We start from the raw sequence: 22,645 nt of genomic DNA, 5'->3' as shown, positions 1-22,645 counted from the left end.
CTCGGAATGTCAAAGTTTTATATCGACTTTGAGGATAATAAATAAAGTTCCAAAAAGCGGAGAAAACGATTATGACCGGGTAATTGTTTCTAACTTTTTAATTTCTTTTTTCTATCTTTTCACTTCATTCATAATATATACTTATATATATATATATATATTTTGTTTATTTTAGTTACAAAGAGCTATCGAAATGTATAAAAAAAATCATCAAGGTAAAGGGTTTAGGTTCATACATGTTTACAAAATTTTGATGACACACAACAAGTGGATGGCAGACATGCCAGGAGAGTCAACATCCGGTAAAAGAGATTCTAATACCAATCCATCGGAAGAAAGACCAATTGGCCGTAAACAAGTCAAAGCAAATGCAAGAGTTGGCGAACCATCCACACATTCTACCGCTTCAAAAACTCCCAGTGAGGGATATTGGGAAAAAAGAGACGAAGATTCCCAACAAAGATCAGTAACTTTGAGTGAAGAAGTACGGGTTCAACAAGAGACCCTAAAGGTGCAACAAGATTTTCTACGGGTGCAAACGGAGTTGGCGAACCGACAATATGCGATGGATTTAATGAAGATTGATATTAGGTCTCTCGACGAACATGCTCAACAAATGCTTTTAGCGGCGCGAGACGCTTTGTTCAACGGTGCACCACAAGACCCAAGAAACCTCTTCTAGTTATTTTTAATTAATTTTTCTAGTGTTGTTTAGTCGTATTTAAGTAGTTTTAAATTTTTAATCAATTATTAGTTGTAATCGATGTTTTTTTAATTGAATTTTATTAGTAAATTGGGAAATTCTAAATTCAAATTTTCGGCCTCAAGAGAGACTGGGGTTGGAGCTGAATTTTAGAGGCTGAGCTGAGGCCAATAATTTTAGGTGAAAAAATGGTTTTTTCGGCCTAAGACAGACTGGGATTGGACTTGCTCTGAACAACACTAACATAAATAAGGTGGAACAAAGCAACCTAACAAGCAGAACAAAGGAGCTCAGAATGGCAGTAGCAGGAGGAAAGATTAACTTCTCAGCAAGCATTTTGGCATTAATTTGTTGTTCATTCATGATCAGCAAGTAAGAGTGAATGAGTGGCGGATAAAGGACGGTTACCTTGAAAATAGTGACCCTACCCTAGGTAGCTAATAAACCCTAGAAAAGAAGATGAAAGAAAAAACGGAAAGGCAAGCAGAGAGTGATGATCAGGTAGGGGAAGGGGAGGAGGCTGAGCTGATAGCCTGATATGATCATATCAGAAACAATTCAGAATCATCAAGATGTAGCTGTTAGCCCTAGCTAGCTAGCTAGGTTCACAGCACCACCAACACATAAATTAATGTCATTTTGTTTTCACCCATCCCACTGTTTTGTTGGAAAATTAGGAGAAACAATCGCCAATAGCATAATAAAGGTTATATGTTATCTAACCTATGTGAACCATCGTAAAATTGTAAGGGTGTATTCCCAAATTCGGACTTCTAGTTAAAAATCTATGAACGAGATATTCGGCTATATTTTTATAATTTTTTTTTGAAATACACATTTTGTATGTGTCTTTTTAGGTCATCTTTGGAGAAAAAGTGAATCACCAAGAACTTCACTCGGAAATAGTTGGTGTTACACGACGATGTATTATAAATTGAATTTCTAACATAATGACTCCTCTTGAGAAGGAGAAATTTGTAGCCAATAAGTACTACACGGGGGTATATTGGCTAGCGTTGACAAAGTCAAAATTTCAGCAGATTGATCAAAGTAGGACGTGAGCAAACTCCCATCAAAATCATAAAGGAGGTTATTCTGGAATAGCTCCGTCGCCTGAGCCGTAAAAGGGAAGGTTGACATGAGTCTCCTAAATATCTAAAATCCTGCGGTGGCACGGTGAATCCTAGCCAGCTTTGGTAAGAACTTTGTTTTGGTCTTAGAAAAAGTAGAGGGAGTTGTGCATGAGTCAGCTCAATAATACATTGAGGCTTGATCTGACTTAGGGAAAGAGAGAAAGTGGATCTGAGTTATCTTTACAACCTCAGCCTTGCTCTGGTCAGCGACACGCGATAGAGAGATTGGTTAGAGTAATTTCGATTCCTCGAGCTCAAATCTGCCAAAAGAGAAAGGCAAAGACGTGGAAGGCCAGACGGAACTAAAGATCCACCTTTCTTACATGAAATATTACGTGTCCGAGAAGATTTCATCACCCGCTCTCATGTTTAGGTCATCACAGGATATCACATTATACGATTGTGTTTTTGTTTTTAATTTGAATTTGACTTCGATGTACGATAGTCATAACAATGGCGTTGATACATCAAAGATGTGGTAAGCACGGTGACTGTCAGATTAAACAAAACAGGCCTAAAGGCCAGCTGACTATGGCCTAAAGCCCATTTACATTATTTATACCCTAATAACCCCAAATTCAATAATCCAGAGATTCCACCTCTTTTAGGGGATCAAACCCGAGACCTTTGGAGCATATGCCTTACATTGTACGATTGTTGTCCTTGATAATCACATTCTTTTCCTTAAGTTAGAGAAAAAAAAATCAATCTTTATTGTTTGTATTTCTAGCAAATTAATCCAAGTTACTACTTTTGTTAGAAATCCCATTCTTAATTTTCTCCAATAATGGTCTTATGGTTTATTTGACATATTTGATCTTATGTTGGAGCATTGCAACAACTTCGAAAGGAAAAGAGATAATAAAAGGGGTTATTTCCCAATGGCCCCCTACTTTGTGACAAGCTTCCCGCCTGGCCCCCTATTTTACAAGAAATACCCATATGGCCCCCTTCCGTTATAACACCGTTACTCTCTCTCCTCTATCTCATTTTCTCTCTCTGCCACATCATCTCACCTCGCCCCGTCATCATCTTCTCCGGCAGGGTCGCCGGCCGGCCAAATTTTCGTTCGTTGACCTTCAAACTAAAAAAAAATTTCTTTTCTCTTCTTCTTCTTCTTCCTCTCTCTCTCTCTCCTATTTTCTCTCTCTTCTTCTTCTTCCTCTCTCATCTTCTTCCTCTCTCTCTCTCTCTTCCCCTTTCTCCTCTCTCTCTCTCTACACACTCCGGCGAAGGGAAAACCCTTCGCCGGAGTACCTCGATCTGTTCAAGGAACAGATCACGGTCTGTTCTTTAAACAGACCGGATCTGTTCTTTGAACAAACCGGGATCTGTTCAAGGAGCAGACCTTTGAAGGTCTGTTCCTTGAACAGATCGAGGTACTCCGGCGAAGGGTTTTCCCTTCGCCGGAGTGTGTAGAGAGAGAGAGAGAGAGGAGAAAGGGGAAGAGAGAGAGAGAGGAAGAAGATGAGAGCGGAAGAAGAGAGAGAAAATAGGAGAGAAGAAGAAGAGAAAAGAAATTTTTTCTTTTAGTTTGAAGGTCGCCGGACGGAAATTTGGCCGGCCGGCGACCCTGCCGGAGAAGATGATGACGGGGCGAGGTGAGATGATGTGGCAGAGAGAGAAAATGAGATAGAGGAGAGAGAGTAACGGTGTTATAACGGAAGGGGGCCATATGGGTATTTCTTGTAAAGTAGGGGGCCAGGCGGGAAGCTGGTCACAAAGTAGGGGGCCATTAGGGAAATAACCCATAAAAGTATGAAGAATGTTTCTGATTACATTCTCTCTTTTGTTTTGTGTACGTTTTCTTGTGTACGTACGTAGAAGTGACTCTTGCTTAATGAATTCTTCATTTAATAACTCTCTCTCTGTCTCTCTCTCTCTCTTATGTACTGCTAGTTGCTATAAAGTCATGGCTGTGTGTTATGGGTATTGGCAGTAGTATCAATAATCAATTTTAGGTCTTGAACTCCAAATAAGAGTGATCTGATACTTAAAAGAGAGAGAAGATAGAGCTGAAGAGGATGGAAGATGAAGTTATGAAGAAGACATCAAGCAGGTTTAAGAGTGTGTGTGTATTTTGTGGTAGTAGTTCTGGAAAGAAAGATTGTTATAGTGATGCTGCTCTTCAACTTGGGGAACAACTGGTTAAAACCCATTTCTAACTTCAATTTCTCCCACCCTTTTGCCTCTTGATGATTAACATATTTATTGGGGTTGTTGTTGGTTTTTAGGTGTCAAGAAAGTTGAATCTTGTTTATGGTGGTGGAAGTATTGGCTTGATGGGTTTAGTCTCTCAGACTGTTCATCAAGGTGGAGGTCAAGTTCTTGGGTAACCATTTCTATACTCCTCCTATATAGTATATATACACTCTTCTCTCTCTGCACCCATCAAATCTTTTCCTCATGATTTTCTACTCCATTTTTGGTTTTCAACTTGTCTCTCTGTTTGTTATCAGGATCATTCCCAAAACTCTAATGTCCAAAGAGGTAAGACTTTTTTTGATCCTATTATATTATCATGTTAGGGTGTGTCTATAGGCACCCCTCCTGTTTTACTCTCGGTCAACCTCATTCTTAGCGTCCCGACGGATTGGGTCAGTCCGAAGGCACTCGGACCGGGACTAATCCGTGTTGGACTTGAACAACATGAACTCAGTCCAATGGAAGTGTCTTCGGACTGTTTTGTCTGTAGGCCTCGGACTGCCCAGTTCGAGGTCCCCAGAGAATGCCAAGAGAAGGGGGCCGCCCTAGAGCAATAATAGGGGCACCAATAAGAATATGGTCTTGATTTTCCCTCTTTTATTGAGATTGACATGTTTTCAATGAATAAAACAGATAACAGGTGAAACAGTAGGACAAGTAAAAGCAGTGGCAGATATGCACCAAAGAAAAGCTGAAATGGCTCGCCATTCTGATTGTTTCATTGCCTTACCTGGTCATGCACATACCCATTTTATCATCATCTCTCTAGCTACTTTGATATATTGAAATAACTTTCCTCTTTCTAACTTCCATTTTATCTGCATATTTTCAGGTGGGTATGGGACATTAGAGGAATTATTAGAGGTCATCACCTGGGCTCAGCTTGGTATTCATAATAAGCCTGTAAGTGTCAAGTGTGATAAGGAAAGAGGAGTGCAGTTGTTGTAGTACTAAAAGAGTGTAATTGATCAAACCCTAATAATTAAGTTGCTTACATAAAATTGTGTACATGTGGAAAATGCAGGTAGGGTTACTGAATGTGGAGGGATATTACAACTATCTACTAACTTTCATAGACAAAGCAGTGGATGATGGTTTCATTAATCCTTCTCAACGCCACATTATTGTCTCTGCTCCCAATGCCACTGAGCTTTTTCAGAAACTTGAAGTATTGCTGCTCATCTTAATTATACCATGACTCATTTGATACTTCATTTTTTGATGTTATGGCATCTTTTTAGTGTATATGGTGTCCTAATGATTATAAATAACAATGATGCTAAACAAACCGAAAAATGGGACGACCACATGCTGAAAGCCAACGTGACCTACTCCCATTGGATGGTCGTTTCCCTCTCACTAGGGCCTGCCCGTCTAACGGGAGCCAGCCATGTCGGCTTTCAGCATGTGGTTTGGCCCATTTCTTCGGATCCTTCAGCAGTTTTTTATAAATAAATGTGAAGCAAAATTTGGGTGGCGGGTGGAAACATTCGAGATCTTAACTGAGGAGACTACCATTTGAATCTTAGTGATTTTGTTTGTTTGGTTAGGAGTATGTGCCTGTACATAATGGAGTTGTGGCCAAGGCAAAGTGGGAAGTAGAACAAGTTGAATCGAACGCCCTGTTGCAGGTTGAGATTGCTCGTTGAAAAAACTATGTTTGTTTAGAGAAAGAGAAGAGGCCCAAATCAGCCGAAGTTGTGAAACAAGGGGTGTTACTACTTGTATATATACTATATATATATACAAAACTTATGAATGCTTATGACTAGAAAAAAAGGGAGGGTGGTTTTTTTTTGGTACTTATAATGCTAAAGGATATGGTCTTCGATGATCTAAAACTTATGAAATGAAAAGGAGGGTTGTTTTTTTTTGGTTTTTGGTGTGTAAAATGTAAAAAGAAAATGCTTATAACTAGAAAAAAAAGATCGATATTACTTATAAATTTCTTTTCATGTTCTCCAATATCCTAGAGATTTTTTTTCTACCATGATCTAACTATGATCTGAACTACAAATAGTGTTAACGTGACCCTATCTGGCAGGCATATCGCCATTTATTGAGATAATGAAAATAAGATGGTTGAAAAATAATGGGATTCTAGATATATGACAAGCGACCGACAAAACTAACGCTAGTTCGTGCATTGTTTAGTTTTGTTTGGCCGCATTGTGAAATGATCACCACCCAATTTCGTATATTCAGAATGACTTTAAGAAGCCTCAAGCTTTTCCCCACCTCAAAACTAGTTCAAAAAGTAAAAAACTTTCTTAGCACTTACAAAGTTACAAAGTGATCATTGATAACCAAACAAATACGAATGTTTGTCTGATTGTCGGTGTAATGTATCGTTTGTCAAGGTAATTTTTTCTAATGTAATGTGAGATGAAATTTGTGTAATGTGGAAGAAGAGTAGAACACACATGAGCAATCTTAAATGCCAAATGTATTAAGTCCCATCAGAGAGGAGAGTGAAAGAAACAGAGAGGCTCTGGGTGGGTATGGTAGTTGGAGAAGGAAAGAGTAGAGAAAGTGTCACCCTTAATCTATTGCCCACACCTCTTCCATCCTCCCATTTCTCTTAGTACACAGAGTGGCTTCTAAACTAGTGGGCCTTGTCATGTCTAAGATCTTTTATAATTTGTTGCATTCCAACCAAAAATCCTTCCCTATATCTGACAATGAAGTAATTTAGCCTTTGTATGGGTATTAATATCAGACCACTCTAGAAAACCTGAGGAGAATATATCAAACATAATTAGTCTAATATGATCACAAGACAAAGACAAACTATCTTTATTCATGAACTACAAGGAGTTGAAATGGGAACGCGATCAATCCAGAAACAATTATTAGATATTGACGTGTACCTTGATTCCATGAATATTAAGTATCTTCTAACTAAATTGAAGCAACCGCTGGCATGGCAGGCACAAAGACTCTGGAACCGAGTGAGACGGCTTAAGAGAAATTTCGGACTATACGAGTAACCTCCGTTTTTCGAGAAGCCAACCAAGCAGTAGATCTACTCTCTAAGATGAAACTAGGACCGGGAGAGACATTCTCGGATAGCACCAACTTACCACTAGAGTTAGTAAATATCATAAACATGGATGCGAGGGGAATGGTTCGGATGAGAAAGGGTCGGGGCTAAAGTTGATAAAATACAGATGATTCTGTATTTTTATTTATTTATCTCATAATGAGGCCGGACCTTTTAATCCGCTTATCAACCGAAAAAATGATCTGCCCTAAATTATAACTATTTCAGTTACCACTTATTCTTTCGAATGCAGATAAAATACAACAGAATTGTGGACATATATGGACATTGCGAAGTAGACGTGCATATATCTTTTTAGTTCAGCCAAATGGCAAATGGGGATGTAGCTCAAATGGTAGAGCGCTCGCTTTGCATGCGAGAGGTACAGGGTTCGATCCCCTGCATCTCCAAACATACTTTTTTTTTTTTCCTGTTAAACGCCGACTTTGGACCAAAATCAGAGTCACCAACAGCTATGATCGATGATCGTCTACCATCTGAAAGAGAGTTATTGACACGAAAATCATGACCGTCCAAATTGATTTAGGTAAACTTTAACCTCTGACTCTTTTCAGCCTGTCTACCATTATTGATAATATAGTAGTTTTGGGGCATGTAATCATGTGCAAGCACAAAGTTTCAAACTTTTAGATGGCAAAAGAGGAATAAGCACTTTACCATAAAAAATGTTTGAATAAAGAGAGATGTCACTCGAATGCTCTCAATCGTGTTTTGGGGCTGGACCGGCTGGTGTTCTTCGGTACTCATGACCCAATTTTCGGAACACATCAAAGTCAAATAAACATTGCCATTAGGTTTCCGAAATCTACATTTTTTTTATCAAAATCATATTAGATAAAAGAAGGTTAATAAGATATTAAGAATTTATAGTGGAGCTCATGTCATCTAGAAACTCTATTCTGCTCAAATTAATTGAAAGTCCAATTGCTTTGAAAATTTTAACCAAATTAATCAATATCCATGACATAGTGCAACTATATAATTATGATTTTTTAACATGAGATCTAAATTTAATAATTTATTAATTGGGGTTCGAGAACTTTTGTTCGACTAAAAACTTGTCAAGATATATAATTTGTTGTGGTCTACTAAACAATGTAACACCTTTACTTGCAATTTTATGACATAGATATGATGTAATGTCGACTAAACAACCCAAAAATTCATTACATAATATCACATAACATCGTGAGATTATGAGAATTACCTTTATTTAATATGTATATACACACCTATAAATCATAGAAGACAAATCTAAAGGGCGAATTATGACCTTTCATTAAGTTAGGTGATGCATAACTAGCAAGCGTATTTCAGAACTCGCTAAAAGTTTAAAATTTGTAACGACTATATACATATCCAGACCTCAAAATCCTAAACTACAAGGTTTAATTAACCGTTATCGTTTGTGGCATGAGTCATCAAACTAATAGAAGCGAAATTTTATCCCTCTTGCCATCCCTTCGGATGATCTGAAAACGTGTCACTTGAACATGTTCTCTCTCCATTTGCTCTAAGCACAAGAGAAACGTTGGGACATCATCCGGAGCCGGGAGGGTTGGGAGAATAAGTAAATGGAAGGAGAAATAAAATTTTACTATAAAAACTAAACATGATAAATAAAATTTGTTTTAGGATGATGGAACATTTAAGACTATACATTAAAATTTTAAGCTTTTTCAAATGTCAGAGGCATCAATTTCTTTTTAGAGAAAGATTAACACTCAAAACGAAAACATCTAGTGAAAGAAATTTAATCTTACCTATAGAAATAAAATGTTGAAAAATAAATACAAAGTTTTGTTATTACGTGTATCTTACGTGCTAAAACCTAATCTTTTTAATAGTTTGAAATCACAAGGATAATACTTAAGGAAGACTCATTTTTTATTTATTAAAATGAAGACGGGCTTTCTTATACAGGAAAAAAAACTTTTAAATACCATAATGCTCATAAAAAAGTAAGAAAACACTAAAATAAAAAAAGTTTATCTGTCCACTACTCTTTGGTGCAGTCACTGCAGTGGTTGGATACTCCATTTTAAATTCATGTGGTCGTGGACTCGAGTCTCGTTTGAAGCAGTTTGTCATCAAGATTCATGCCATGTAATTAAATAGAAGTAGACAGAATTTCAGGCGCCCTTGCACCCTAATGACTTTTTGGAGTCCACTCTCAAAAAACAAAAATAAAAATAAAATTCTTATCTAAAAATAAATTGACTCTGAATTGGTCAACATTGACCCAATAAAACTACAACGTGGAAGGCATATATATCCAAAACCAAATACACAAGACCATATATATGATGACAAACATTGAAGACCTTTCCCCCCATCAAAACCTAATAAACCCCTAACGTTGGATTTGCCCTTATAGGCTGGAGGAGTGACTCTTGTATGTCTGAAATTTGTGTTGTTGGGTCAAAATTCATGCTTGAATGCAATTACTGAGTCAAACAATTCACAAACTAAGATTCGGGTTTAGAGCTACACAATTAAAGATCAACCGCGTATATGTTTTTTTTAAGAGAGAGAAAGTGGAAAAAAGAATATTCAGATTTCTAGAGAGAGAAAGAGAAAGAAAGGTAAAGAAAGGATTGAAATACATAAACAATTCTAATTAAGAGAGCGTGGGGTTGTGTTAATTGTACTTATTGTTCTTCACGACGACAGAAAACCTGAATTTACAAAAACGAAAACCTCCATCTTGTCTGAAAGCTTTCTTCTTCTTCTTATGAGGGAGATTTTAGAGAGAGAAAGTAAGGGAAGAATAGAACAACAATCTGAGCTACCCAATGCCCTTTTGTCTTCTCTTGTTTGAAGAAAAATGGCTGAAGATCTCAGCTTACTTGACAAGGTAAGCTTGTTTTCTGATTCATGCCTTTTCTCCTCTTAATTTTGTATCTTCCTTTCTGAATTCTGAAATAAAAGTTTAACCTTTCTGCTTGTTAACAAAGATTTGCTTTTTGTTTTATAAAATTAATACATGGGTTTTATCTGGACATAGATGCTAATTTCATTGTCCTTTTTTGTTGTTGTGCAATTTCATGTTCTGGGGTTGTTGATCTTCATCCCTAATCTGGGTTTTTGAAGTTAAGGTCTAATGGGTTATTATATCATAGTATTTGTAGTTATTTTGTTCAAATACCCTAACAGAGATAATCCCACATTGCCCTTTTTTTTCCCTCTTCACTTTTTGTTGATCAAAGTTTTTCAGATATAGGGTAAAAGCTAGCTCCGAAAGAGAGAGATTTTTCACATACTTATATTTGATTTTGGATATAATTCAGCTTCTGTTTGAACAGTTCATTAACTATATTCATCAACTATATCGTCGAATCTTGTGATATTATTGAAAATTAACAGTATGATATTCTTTTGATGTGTAGGAATCGACATTCATTATAAAAGTTCCTAAGAAGTCTCCTCTAGTATCAAGGATGGTTCTATTACTATTTGCGATGGTTTGTGGTGTTTATATTTGTTCGATATGTTTAAAACAAATAAGTACTCAATCGAACCTCAAGTTAGTTAGCGTCCCATATATCGAACGGCCTTGTGATGCTCCTAACGTTGAAAAGTCGGAACTTCGCTACCTTCATCACCCAAAGCCAAAAACCTATAAGAGGTAAAGTGGATAACAATACCTTTGATTTATATTGTAAATCTCGTTTAGATAGTGAATTATTGGGTGCAATACAGGGCAGAATGTGCGTGCAATCCTGTTCGGTTTTTCGCTATTTTGTCAATGCAGAGATCCGGGAGTGGATGGTTCGAGACATTGTTGAACAGTCATATAAATGTGAGCTCAAATGGTGAGATTTTTTCGGTTAAAGATAGGAGGAGTAATATTTCATCGATAATACAAACAATGGATAAAGTTTACAATTTGGATTGGTTTAGTAGTGCATCGAAGAATGAGTGCTCAGCTGCAGTTGGCTTCAAATGGATGCTTAATCAGGTTAGCTATGAAATTTCTTTCGTTCCATTTACATGAGTGGAGACTGGAGAGGCCGTTAATTTTTTTTTTTTTTTGAATAATTTGATTGAATTAGAAAAGAGAGAAGCAGGATATACAAGAACCCGTAGGGGAAAAAAACAGCAACAACAACAAGAAATTACATAGAAAACACACAAAAGATCTAAGGTTCACCCCTGGCCCTGGAATAGTTCTGCTCCAATGGAATATGAGACATTTAGAAAAGAAAACGATGTGTTCTGCTGTTCTAATTTTGTCTAGAAAGACTATTTCGTTTCTTGCCTTCCACGTGGCCCAGATAATGGCGCTTTTGGGATGAGATTGATAAGTTGCTTATTTCCTTTAATGCTTGACCAAGCCAGGATCTGATCTGAAATAAGAGCTGGAAACGTCCACACAACCTTCAAACTAGACAAGAAAAAATGCCACACCTTATAGATTATCTCGCAATGTAAGAATAGGTGAGCTGCTGATTCCTTGTCCTTTTTGCACAGAGGAAATCTGTTGGGGAAAGTGAAGCCTCTTTTCCTAAAAAAATCCAAGGTTGGAACTCTATCCAAACACACTGCCCAAAGGAAGAAACTGATTCTATGAGGGATACCCTTCTTCCCGATGTCCCTAAACAAAAAGAATCTTGATCTGTGTTGGAAGACAGCAATAAATAGCAAGATTGAACCGATAACACTTTGAACTTTGGAGATATCCGAGCTCTAGAGTCATTCCTATCAGATAGAATACACTCTGAAAGGATGCCCAACAAGATGCTGAACTCATCCCCTTCCCTATCATTGAGATTTCGTCTAAGGGGGAGGTTCCAAGCATTAATCTCCCAATCATAAAATTCAGCCACTGAACCATTTTTCTTCTAGCAAATATCAAAGATAGCAGGAAATTTGATCCGAAGGTGATGTTCGGTAATCCAAATATCCAGCCAGAAATTAGTATGATTCCCGTTAACAACTACCAATTTAGTTAGCGGCTTGAATTTTACCCATCTATTGTAGATCCCTCTCCAAACCGAGAACCCATAGACACCTTTTGGTTGCCGTGTTATCCACCCAAACTCAGCTTCACCGTATTTTTCACAAATAATCTTTCGTCATAGCTTATCTTTCTCTACCCCAAACCTCCAAATCCATTTAGTGATCAAAGCGTCATTCATAAGTTTCAAACTCTTGACATCCAAGCCCCCTTGAAGAATAGGTTTACATACTACCTCCCAGTTAATTCATCTCGGGTTGTCGATAAAGATGATGCTTATCTCAATTAATTACTTTCTTTATACACTCATTTGATTAGTTCGTGGTAACAACGAATAAACGCTGAGGCTTTAAATTTCTTAAACCCAATTTACGTTTTGTTCACATTAGTCATTAATATGTTGAATTAGGAGAGAAATGAGATATGAATTTTTCTTAGAGAGAAAGATTGTATCTAATGTTTGTTTTTCGTGTGAATACTTTTAAACTTACGAGAGTCACGGTGACTGCAGGGATTGATGGCACATCATGAGGAGATAGTAGAGTACTTCAACCGAAGGGGTGTTTCTGCAGTGTTTCTCTTTCGAAGAAATCTTTTACGAAGGATGATTTCAGTTCTTGCAAATTCGTATGATCGTGATGCTAAACTGTTAAATGGAACTCACAAGTCTCATGTACATTCACCACATGAGGTATCCTCTCAACCTATACCGTTTTTTTCTCCCGAAACACGTTAGTACAAGTAGTATCATAAGATTTTGAACTATAACTTTGTTAACCATTTACAGGCTAAAATACTTGCCAAGTACAAGCCTATTATCAATGCCACATTATTGATAAAGAATCTGAAAGTTGTAGAAGACACAACTTTCAAGGCTTTAGAGTACTTCAAGACCACTCGTCATACAATTCTTTACTATGAAGACCTTGTCAATAATCGCACTGTACGTCTACTCTCTCTCTCTCTCTCTCTCTCAATGATGTATGTCAAGCTAAGATTTGGGACTAAATGTTCAATACATTTCTTGCAGAAACTAAAGGAGGTGCAAGAATTTCTAAGGGTGCCACAAAGGGAGTTGAAAAGCCGTCAAGTGAAGATCCATAGGGGGTCGATGGCTGATCATATCGAGAATTGGAGTGATGTCAACAAGACGCTGACAGGAACTCAATATGAGAAGATGCTTTACGCAGACTATAAAATGTAATTGTTCATCTCGGTATTCTACTTGTGTAAATAGGCAACATATCATGTCAGCCAGAAATACGCCCGCCTGAGTTGATAATTTTGGTTCCAGCACAGGCTATCTTCTTCATTTTGTCCTTCCATTATAATTTTTTTCGTTACCAGAATAACACTTTATTCTTCTCTTTAACATATTAACCTTCTCCTGTAAATTCTGTCCTTCCATTTAGGCACATTGAAACAATACCAAAGAATCAACTATTCTTATAGAAACATTGCTCAAAAACGCATTCGGTTAATAAGGGAATTGAAAAAATAAATTAGAAACAATTACGACTGGCATTTCTATAGAAATCATATTGAACCCCTAGAGCACATGCTTCTCCATTGTAACTTCGCTAAAAGTATATTATTTTATTTTTATCAATAGTGCGCCCATCACCTCACTTATGCAATGGATATCATCGTGGAATCATAAGAAAGTTATCCGAACTAACTAAATCAGATGCGAGCCCCTGGTGCCCTTTGCTCAGCCTACGGGGTATTAGCAGCCGTTTCCAGCTGTTGTTCCCCTCTCAAGGGCAGGCAGATAAAATTCCTTTTGAAGTTTCTCTTTTCACCATTTTTCTTCTTTTATTAACTTAGATTTGAGAGAAATGTTGACATTATATACACATATATATATATATGAATGCCCTAAATTGAATTTACTATTTAAAAAACAATTACTTAGATTTCTGAAGTAGAAATTGTAGTTTGAATAACGAAACGATCAATAATTCTAACGCTACTGAGTGGATCCTGCTGAGGATTAGTTGCAGTCCACTGGCTTGGGTACGTCCTACAATGACTTGGTCGATATGGCTCTTTTCGCTCTTCATCCCAATTAGAATCCACTTTCCACTCTCTAGGAACCTGCATTTCAAAACGAAGATATCGACATAAATTTTCCTTTACAAATTTCGAAAAGAGATAATGTTTGAAGTTCATCAACTGCAATGAAGAAGCATTGTCATTCGAACTTGATGCTGTTATGATATATTCTCACCTTGTCAACTGCAAGAGTGAATACTTCTAGGTTGCCGTCTTCGGTGATGTGAAAACGTGTAAATGCCTTGTAATTTGCAATCCGTAGAGAAGAAAATGCTTCGTCGAAGTGTATGTGAAGCCAATTAATGCAGATGTATAAGTAGCTTCCGAACACGAGTGACACCACAGGGGTTGAGAAGACCCAAAAATAGAGAAAAACAGATGCATAGTAAATGATCACACCTCCTCGAGAAAGCGAACCTATGCCTTTCTTGCATATGGTGCTTCTAGTCACAGCCATGACCTATAAAATTCTTCCCATGTATTTAATTATGCCGATACAAAAAGAACGAGAAACAGAAAATGCTATTATCAGAAGGAATTGTTCTCTCACCTCAGGTACATCAAATGCTGACATGAGATACTTGATACATGCTGGGTAAAGCCCAAATGTCCATTCTTCGATACGTTTACGAAGGCCTGTTGGGTCCGGGAAATGCTCGCTCTCCACTGAACGATACCATTCATACAGAGTATGATAGCCTGAAGAATTGGAAATGATAGTAAATAAGAATGTTTGAATCAGATGTGGTTTTGAGTAAGCATTTTGAACTGACAAGTGAGCAAACCTGATGTTGCTAGTAGCTTATTTCGAATACAAATCTCAATACCCAGTTCTAACAACAACATGAGAATGAGTGCTGCAATCAAATGTGACAAAACATGAAGAATTCCAACTATTGCTCGCCTCTTTCGAGACAATTTGGAGGGGACAAAACAAACCGCTATAAACAGAAAGAGCAAAGTTCCGGCCGAAGAAACGTAGGAGTGTTCCAGCATGTACATAAATGCATCCCACGCTGTGGTAAAGAAGGTCTTTAAGTGATCAGAAAACGATGAGGATTTCAGGATATGATCGAGCTTACACTGAAATTAACAAAACAGAAGTAAACAATCACGTGTTATGGTATCTGAGTTAGGTTTGAAGGAAATCATGTGCATAAATAGAACGGAATAGAAGGGTTACCTGAGGAAACATAGAAACGACAAGTATAAAATATATGATCCCACCAATAAAGTCGAATTGCCAGTTCTTCTTCCGGAATTTTAAAATATTTCCAAGCGCAATCTGCTCAATACAGAAGAAGTGCATAAGAATAGTATCAACAAATTCAGCAAAACCTTAATTCCTGAACCCTAAAGTCCATTAACATACCTTACTTGAATCTTCAAATGAAGGATAAGATGCCTTAGTTTCATAATAAGTTTCATCTATTTTCTTGAAGTTTCTGAAGACATGGGTAGGATGCAAAAACGCCCCACCACAACCATTGACAAGTAGATGTGGCACATAAACTGGATTATCTGATCTAACAGCGGAGTGGCGCATGTAATGGTGCAAGTCACCGGCTATTCGAAGCTTACACCTCCCTTTTAAATGGTTAAGTATTAGGTGAGTAACATTCTTCCCAGAGGTATCATCCCAATACCAATCACTAAGCCAACTTGGTTCATGGGTCATAATGATCACTGAATCATTTTCTCCAACCTGTAATATAATACAAATCTTGAAACTCGAAGAAAACCCATATTGTTAAACTAGAAGATAAAATCATGGAACAATACAAATTATTAGTATTGAAGGGCAACGAGTTTGGAGTGATGGACAAGCGAAAGTTGCTCTCAAATGCATAAACATGCAATAGTGGCAAAACACAACATTTTGCATTAAATCTCTTAACAATAAGATTAATAATCTCACCTAATACATAAACAATCGCGATGCTCTAACTAAAAAGTTCCATCGTGAGTTGTTTAATAAAACGTCAACACGATTTAGTAAGAAAGCTAAATGAACCAAAACCAAGGAGAAAGGCGGAATTAGTACCTTGTCTCTAACCAATTCTGAGAAGAATTTGAATTGGAATACATCAATGTCAGCATGGAGAGCCTGATCAAAACCAAATACCCACCATCCTTTAGGCAGTTGCAATGCAAAATAACTCTTTTTTTGGGGTAGAAACCACCCGCCTAACCAGCTTTTATGACATATGTATCTCATAAAAGTTTGAAGTCCATCAAACCAATCTGTAATAAAGAACAATTCAGCGGAAGACCTCCATAGCCAGCAATCTTAGAAATCAGACTGTAAAAGACTGTTTATAGATGATTTTATCTATTTGTAAAACTGAGACCATCATGACACAGAAAACTAAAATTCAAGAGTCTTTGTGATCCTCAAAAGTTGAAGCCAGGAATATATATATATATATATATATATATATATATATATTTAATGAGTCTAAGATCTTAAAATGCACCAACCATGGTTTCCAGGAATAATGAAACATTGAGGCCCATCATACTGCTCGAGTCCATATACACCATCAGGTAACTCAGGCTTGTTTGCAGCTATATGTTCTGGTTGATACGACTGAGGGGACTGAAGAGCATCCTGGAATGGGCGAAAAAAGCGCTTCTCATATGTGGTTGCTGAAGGATTTGGATATCTGTTTACAAGTACATCAATGAATCGCTAAGGATCAATAACTATTTAGCACTGGTTATTGTATTGTCAAGGGATGGAATCAAGTAGTTCATATTTCATTTATATGTAAATAACGTTAGTATTTCAAGACATTTGAAAGTGGTAGCTTGAGCTTACGCAAGATCCCCTCCAATAAGAAGTAAGTCTCCGCGAGGTAGTTCACGGGAAGAATCTCCATCATTGAGTCGCAAGGAAGGTTGAGCCAGTAACCGCGCAACAGAGTACGTTGAGTTTCCACCATCTCCGGTATCTGCCATGAAGTCAAACCATAGCTCTTTCTTTTCAGTAAATTGATCATAAAGAAGATCACCTCTTGTATCTCCATCTTGTACCCTGCTCATTGCAGCCTGATCATAGGTGTAAATGTTAACAGCAAAAAAGATAGAAAAGAGGAAGAAGGAAATAACGAGAATGAACTAAAATAAGTTTTACAACCTAAACACTAATAGATAAAATTACCTGCATCATACGCATGTCAAATCGACCGACAAATACAGTTACAGACACCAGGAGATCAAAAACGGTCTTGAATAAATCAGCCGAGGTTCTGTGAGAAAGAGACCGACATAGTAAGGCAAGCTGATGGACCTATCTCATTTCGCTTAAATGGAAAAAATGGCCACAGTATTGAAAGCATACCCAGAATACCAAGGAACCATATCCAGGAAATCGGGTTTATCTTGAAGCTCTTTCAACCTTTTGAGCTCCTCATCTGACTGAGGGTGTGTGTAGGTCCATCTGCCAATAACATAAAATCAACAAACTACAACAATCAGTCGCAAATGTATATTAAATGAAACACACCCTTAAGTTGAACAAACAGAAAAGAGCAACACTTTTTTCCTTATTAAGAAACATAACATGTTTTTCCTCCTAATTTTCCATTTTGAGTGCATTTATAGGCATAGTCGATAGAAAACAACACTGGATAGAACAGAACAAACTCAAATCTAGTACTGTTCACTCACCCTGTAGATCGCTCCACCACATAATTGGCCATATAAAGCCCTATAAGCGTGGCCCACAACGACCATATGGGAGAGATTTCATCAGAAGGACCCTCGCTTAACTGAAAAAAAAGGTATGAGAAACATAATCAGATACCTTCAGAGAGATGAAGTGCAAAACTGTATCATGAAAAACAAAGTTACTCCCGTTCATACCTCCACGTAGATGAACCATTTGGATAGAAGGGGGTAGTCACTGGCAGACCCAACTGAAGCAAACCAAGATGAGCAAAACTCATCCTTCAACTCAATCATTTGAAGCAATCTTGCCAACCAAGTGTTCTTCTCTTCTCTTTTCCAAAATGGAGAAGAAAACCATCCGGAGTGTTTACGCTGAAAGGGTCTTTCTTTCAGAACCGCACGATTACCACAATGATTATAAAACACACAGCAGGCTATACTTAGAACCTGTATGTAGAACAAAGGAACATAAAAATAAAGGGAGAGAAATGTGAAAGTGCGATCTATTTAGTATAAATAATTGAATCACATAAAGAAGCTAGGCACATACTGTACAATTTTGGATGACGGTTAGAACTTCTGGCTTCTTCCCAGCCGCACTGCCAACAAGACCAATATACCAGAGGCCAAGAAATATAATGTGGAAAACAAGAAGGAATAAAATGGATGAGATCCATATTGTCAAAAACAAAGAGAGATTCATTCTCAGATCTACTCCCATGGATTGAAAACTAGGAAGATGATATAGAGCTGCTACTAAAATCCATGCAATATACCTGCAGAAACAATTAATATCGGATTCCAGGAACCAAAATCATGTAAAAGCAATCCTTGAAGCCACCACTTTTAATGAAACGTAAGGGCATTAAGAGAAGTAATTACCATCGACTAAAGTTCGAATAGCTTGGTTGGATAGTCTTCCTTAGAAGTGGAGATGAAAATACATAGCAAAAACCAAGAATGCAACCATACATTGACCACCACTTAGTGTTTGTGTCTAACTTCTGTATGAGGGTATACATGTGGTCAAGAGAGATAAAGAAAACACATCCCACGACTACTGTAATTATAGCATGACGTGAATGTTGGTGAGGGTATGGATATTTCTGTCTCAAAATACTTCTCACCCTCTCCAAACCAACCGAGTGCGAAGTGGAAACCATCTGATCTTTAATTACACTTTCTAAGCACCGCAAAATAATTCTAAATAATTCTTCACTTCAAAACCTTGTATGGTAGTCAACCTAGAATATCTGCAAAGAATTCATCAACATAATCGTCATCATAGTCGCATGAAACCTAATACAAACCAAGTTTTTTTCACAAAGAATTTCCACACATTACACTATTACAAGTTAAACTTTTGTATTCTCTTGTTCATGACTTCAGTTTGTGTTCTTTTACGGCTCCACTGTAACACCCAGTGCCCACAATACATGCACAAGAGACATCCCGACAATTCACAAAGGAGACAAAAATCCGTCATTTGTCATGAATGATTAGGACTTGACGGATAAGAATGATTTGCACCAATTTGGATGTGCAAGTAGGTCGGTCGCCGAGGAGGGAAGTACACCATACAGTTCTCTATCTCTACTAACTCAACCAAGGGGAATTTTCGGAAAACGGGTAATCTATTAACCAAGTGCTTTTGAGGCACAAAATATAAAGGAAAGTAAAGTTAAATTCTTGTTGTAATAGAATCCTAATTCCCTCAATTCCTAATGGAAGTCCCTCAATGAACTCTTTGAGAGTATTTCTATAATTAGAGTATTGCTCAACCAAGGGGATCAAAAAAAGTAAACCTATATATAAAACTCTTCTATCTATCCTTTCTGTTTTAATTCTACAACTAGCTGGTTTAAACCATTCAAGCTAGAAATATTGGTTCATAAGTTCCAATAAAGGTCAATCCAAAGACAATTTCTACATGTTAATCAAGTTCAATGGAACAAACAAGAACTACAACAAAATGGGTTCCTTGATTGAGAAGAAACCCATTTTTAGGGTTTCAAATGGATCAAACAAAATCCAAAATTTGTAGAATGAAACTCAGCCTCAATGTTTACTTCACCACCAAGTTCACTTACTACACAACAACTCATCAAAAATTTAAAACAACCATGAAACTAAAATTCAAGTTCAAACAAAAAAAACCCAAAATCAAAATTATACCAGAATTGTAACATTCATTATCAGAAAAGGTCAAACCCTAAATTGTAGATGGAGGAACAGATGTTAGAGAGAGAAAATTGAATTATAACACCAAATTCAAAATGAAGAATGTTTCTAAGGAACCCTTACCACTATATTCTTCTCTCCTCCAAACAGATAAACATTACCATTAAATTCTAGAGAGAGAGAGAAAGCTTAGTCAAACAAAACACTACTCCTTTTTGCCTTCCCCTCTCTCTCTCTCTCTAAAACCTCTTCAAATCAACTTCTTCATCATCAATTGAGTTCTTAAGCAATATAACTGAAATCCACTCTAATTTTGACCGTTGGATATGTGATAATATGCATGTTAAATCGGTATCAACGGTCTAGATTAAGTTAATTACATCATTTAGTAGGTGGGACCCATTTAAGGGATTATACACGTGTTTGTTTACTGTTAGGTGTGTGAGGCGGTAACTGTCAAAATACACTTTTTATTTCTGCACATCAATGACGTGGCAATCAGAGGAAGGCTACTTTCAGTTCAATTGGATGACGTGCCACCAGTTAAGTTGAGAGTTTTGTACACTCACACTTCTTTTTGGCTAGGTCATACCATGGGAAAGGACACAGCAGGGGTTTTAATAACCTACGTTACAATGTTAGGTATGAGTACTGTGTCTTCAATCTCTGATACTCTAAAACAATGCCTTCATCCACCACCTTTCGCTTAACGGTTGGACACCCCTCTTAAGTCCATGAGATCGTGGGATCAATTTTCGATTGAAGCAGTTTGTCGGATTTAAGTCAGATTCGTTATGGTTTAAATTAGACGGTTATCGTGTTCATCACATCTTCATGATGTATGAATGTCTTGTAACGGCTAACGTCGATCGTAGTCAATTTCTCGAAAAAAAAAAAGAATGCCTTCAATCTCTTGTCTCTCCAAACACTTACTTGGTTGGGTTTCTATCCAAAATTTCCAGCCGTCCTAAATCCAATTCCCTTAAAAGTGTGCTCATGTTCACTAGTTTCACATAAGTCATTTTGTGGAAGAGTGCAAATATATATTTCGTGAAAATTGATTAAGAACCGTACCTTTTGTCAAGATTTTGAGTTTACACACCCCCACTTCCATAGAAATAGACGAAAGCCCAAACAACAAGAGTTAATCAATCTGTAGGTTCCATCTATTCTAATAGAGATTAAGGCTAACATAATTGTGGGTAAGTCTTGTAAACTACATATGAATGTTAATTTTTATCTCAATATTTTGAATCAAGAATCCACCCAGTGTCATGCTTAATAAATAACAAATTTCATGGGTAGATTTTTCTTGGAACTACTAGTCAACTATTCTTGAAAAGATATATAGGGCGGACGAAGGACTTTATGTATGAAAGTAGCTTTCTTGGGGGGAAAGTCTTTGGTTTTTTTGTGTGACGATAAGGACTCTAGGAAGGACTTGTGTATGAAGCTAAGACAATCTTAGTTTTTTTTTTTCCCTTTTTTTGTTAGAAAACATGAAATCTTTTAGTCTAAGGATATAAGAAATTGGTTTTTTTGTGTGACGGTTACAACTCTAGGAAAGACTTATGTATGAAGTAATGAAGGTAAGACAATCTTTTTTTTTTTTTTTTGTTGAAAAGGTAAGACAATCTTAGTCTTCTTTTTTGTTAAACAACAAGAAATCTTAGTATAAGGATATAAGAAATTCAATACAATAGTATTTATGTTGCTACTAAACTTGCCAGGAGTGGAGACTAATAAATAAACCATATTCTTTCAACAAAAATAATAAATGATAGTATTCATCAACTTGGTCCAGATTATCAAATAGAAAATGTATCATAGCGACATAACACAATTTAATGGCTCAATTCTTTTTTGTTTGAGATTGGAACCCAAGAGTCATTACATATGAATGATATTGATACACGATGATAGTGGTGGCCAACGGGCCGTGCCGACACGAAAACGGACCGGCACGGCCCGTTTATTTGAGGACACGGAACGGTCCGTTCCGTGCCGTGTCGGGGCTGGGATTTTAGAGCCCCTGACCCGTTAAACACGGCCCATTAGACACGCAGGAACGACACGGAACAGATCGTACACGGCACGACCCGTGGGCACGGAACGACACGGAACGGAAACGACAACAACGACACGCTAGCAACGGCCCAATTTAGTTATTTTCATGACAACTACTTTATATTACAAAAAGAAAAACACATTAAAAAAAACGTAATACTTGAATTTAACAAAAGAGGTTTTACTTTATTTTTTTTTTACTTAGATTTTTTTTTTTAAAACAAACTAAAACATTTTTTCAAAAAAATAGACAAATAAAGTGGTAAAGATAGTCCCACACCTAAACCACAAAATATAAAGTAAATGTGGAGAGTCTTTATACAACTCTTTTCCAATAAAATAAATAAAGATATGACATAGACTCTAAAGTTTTTGTACATCAAAATTTTTTACTTGAAAAAAAATGTAATATTTCTTTTATTACTTTTTTTTTACTAGTAAAAAAAATATTTATGAGCGGGCGGAGCCACTGGAGCGACTACGGGAACACCACAGAAAGGCCACGGGAACGACTACGGGAACGCCACGGAACGGCCACAGAAACGCCCAGAAACGCAACGGAAACGCCACGGGAACGACTAGGCCGTTTCTGTGCCCAGACCTTT

At 37.1% G+C, this 22,645-nt stretch overlaps 3 protein-coding genes and 1 non-coding gene across 6 annotated transcripts; 3 read left to right on the top strand and 1 right to left on the bottom strand.

Moving 5' to 3' along the window:
* The first annotated feature begins 3,730 nt into the window (after positions 1–3,730).
* On the top strand, positions 3,731–5,732 carry LOC147565802 (cytokinin riboside 5'-monophosphate phosphoribohydrolase LOG5-like). The gene is made up of 7 exons (XM_086652300.1): positions 3,731–3,983; positions 4,071–4,168; positions 4,296–4,326; positions 4,675–4,774; positions 4,874–4,944; positions 5,066–5,209; positions 5,592–5,732. The coding sequence occupies exons 1-7, from the start codon at positions 3,861–3,863 to the stop codon at positions 5,688–5,690; spliced, it is 666 nt and encodes a 221-aa protein (XP_086508426.1). The 5' UTR covers positions 3,731–3,860; the 3' UTR covers positions 5,691–5,732.
* A 1,689-nt stretch (positions 5,733–7,421) lies between these two features.
* On the top strand, positions 7,422–7,494 carry TRNAA-UGC (transfer RNA alanine (anticodon UGC)). Its single transcript has one exon. It is a non-coding gene; the product is annotated as a tRNA-Ala (tRNA).
* Positions 7,495–9,452: 1,958 nt separating this feature from the next.
* LOC147565800 (uncharacterized) lies at positions 9,453–13,361 on the top strand. The gene is made up of 6 exons (XM_086652299.1): positions 9,453–9,962; positions 10,495–10,733; positions 10,808–11,066; positions 12,577–12,756; positions 12,853–13,008; positions 13,096–13,361. Exons 1-6 carry the CDS (start codon positions 9,933–9,935, stop codon positions 13,267–13,269), a joined length of 1,038 nt encoding a protein of 345 aa, XP_086508425.1. The 5' UTR covers positions 9,453–9,932; the 3' UTR covers positions 13,270–13,361.
* Positions 13,362–13,860: 499 nt separating this feature from the next.
* LOC147565799 (uncharacterized) lies at positions 13,861–20,318 on the bottom strand. Of its 3 annotated transcripts, none has more exons than XM_086652295.1 (16): positions 20,097–20,318; positions 18,675–19,045; positions 18,343–18,568; positions 17,988–18,239; positions 17,793–17,893; positions 17,464–17,562; positions 17,284–17,371; positions 16,942–17,171; positions 16,602–16,786; positions 16,165–16,364; positions 15,493–15,825; positions 15,304–15,405; positions 14,906–15,203; positions 14,671–14,819; positions 14,296–14,580; positions 13,861–14,162 (listed from the first exon to the last, which is right to left on the bottom strand). In XM_086652295.1, the coding sequence occupies exons 2-16, from the start codon at positions 18,953–18,955 to the stop codon at positions 13,977–13,979; spliced, it is 3,015 nt and encodes a 1,004-aa protein (XP_086508421.1). In that variant the 5' UTR covers positions 18,956–19,045; positions 20,097–20,318; the 3' UTR covers positions 13,861–13,976. The 3 variants fall into 3 exon arrangements, with proteins under 3 accessions (XP_086508421.1, XP_086508422.1, XP_086508423.1); XM_086652296.1 differs by having other exon boundaries at positions 20,059–20,240; XM_086652297.1 differs by having other exon boundaries at positions 19,968–20,223.
* Positions 20,319–22,645: the final 2,327 nt, after the last annotated feature.

The sequence above is a fragment of the Eschscholzia californica genome, unplaced genomic scaffold (genome assembly GCF_041429995.1).
Source record: "Eschscholzia californica isolate CP2 unplaced genomic scaffold, dmEscCali1.0.p SCAF_1, whole genome shotgun sequence".
Taxonomy (NCBI): Eukaryota; Viridiplantae; Streptophyta; class Magnoliopsida; order Ranunculales; family Papaveraceae; genus Eschscholzia; species Eschscholzia californica.
The sequence above is the reverse complement of the archived record's forward strand: the minus strand, read 5'-3'. Positions and strand labels throughout refer to the sequence as shown.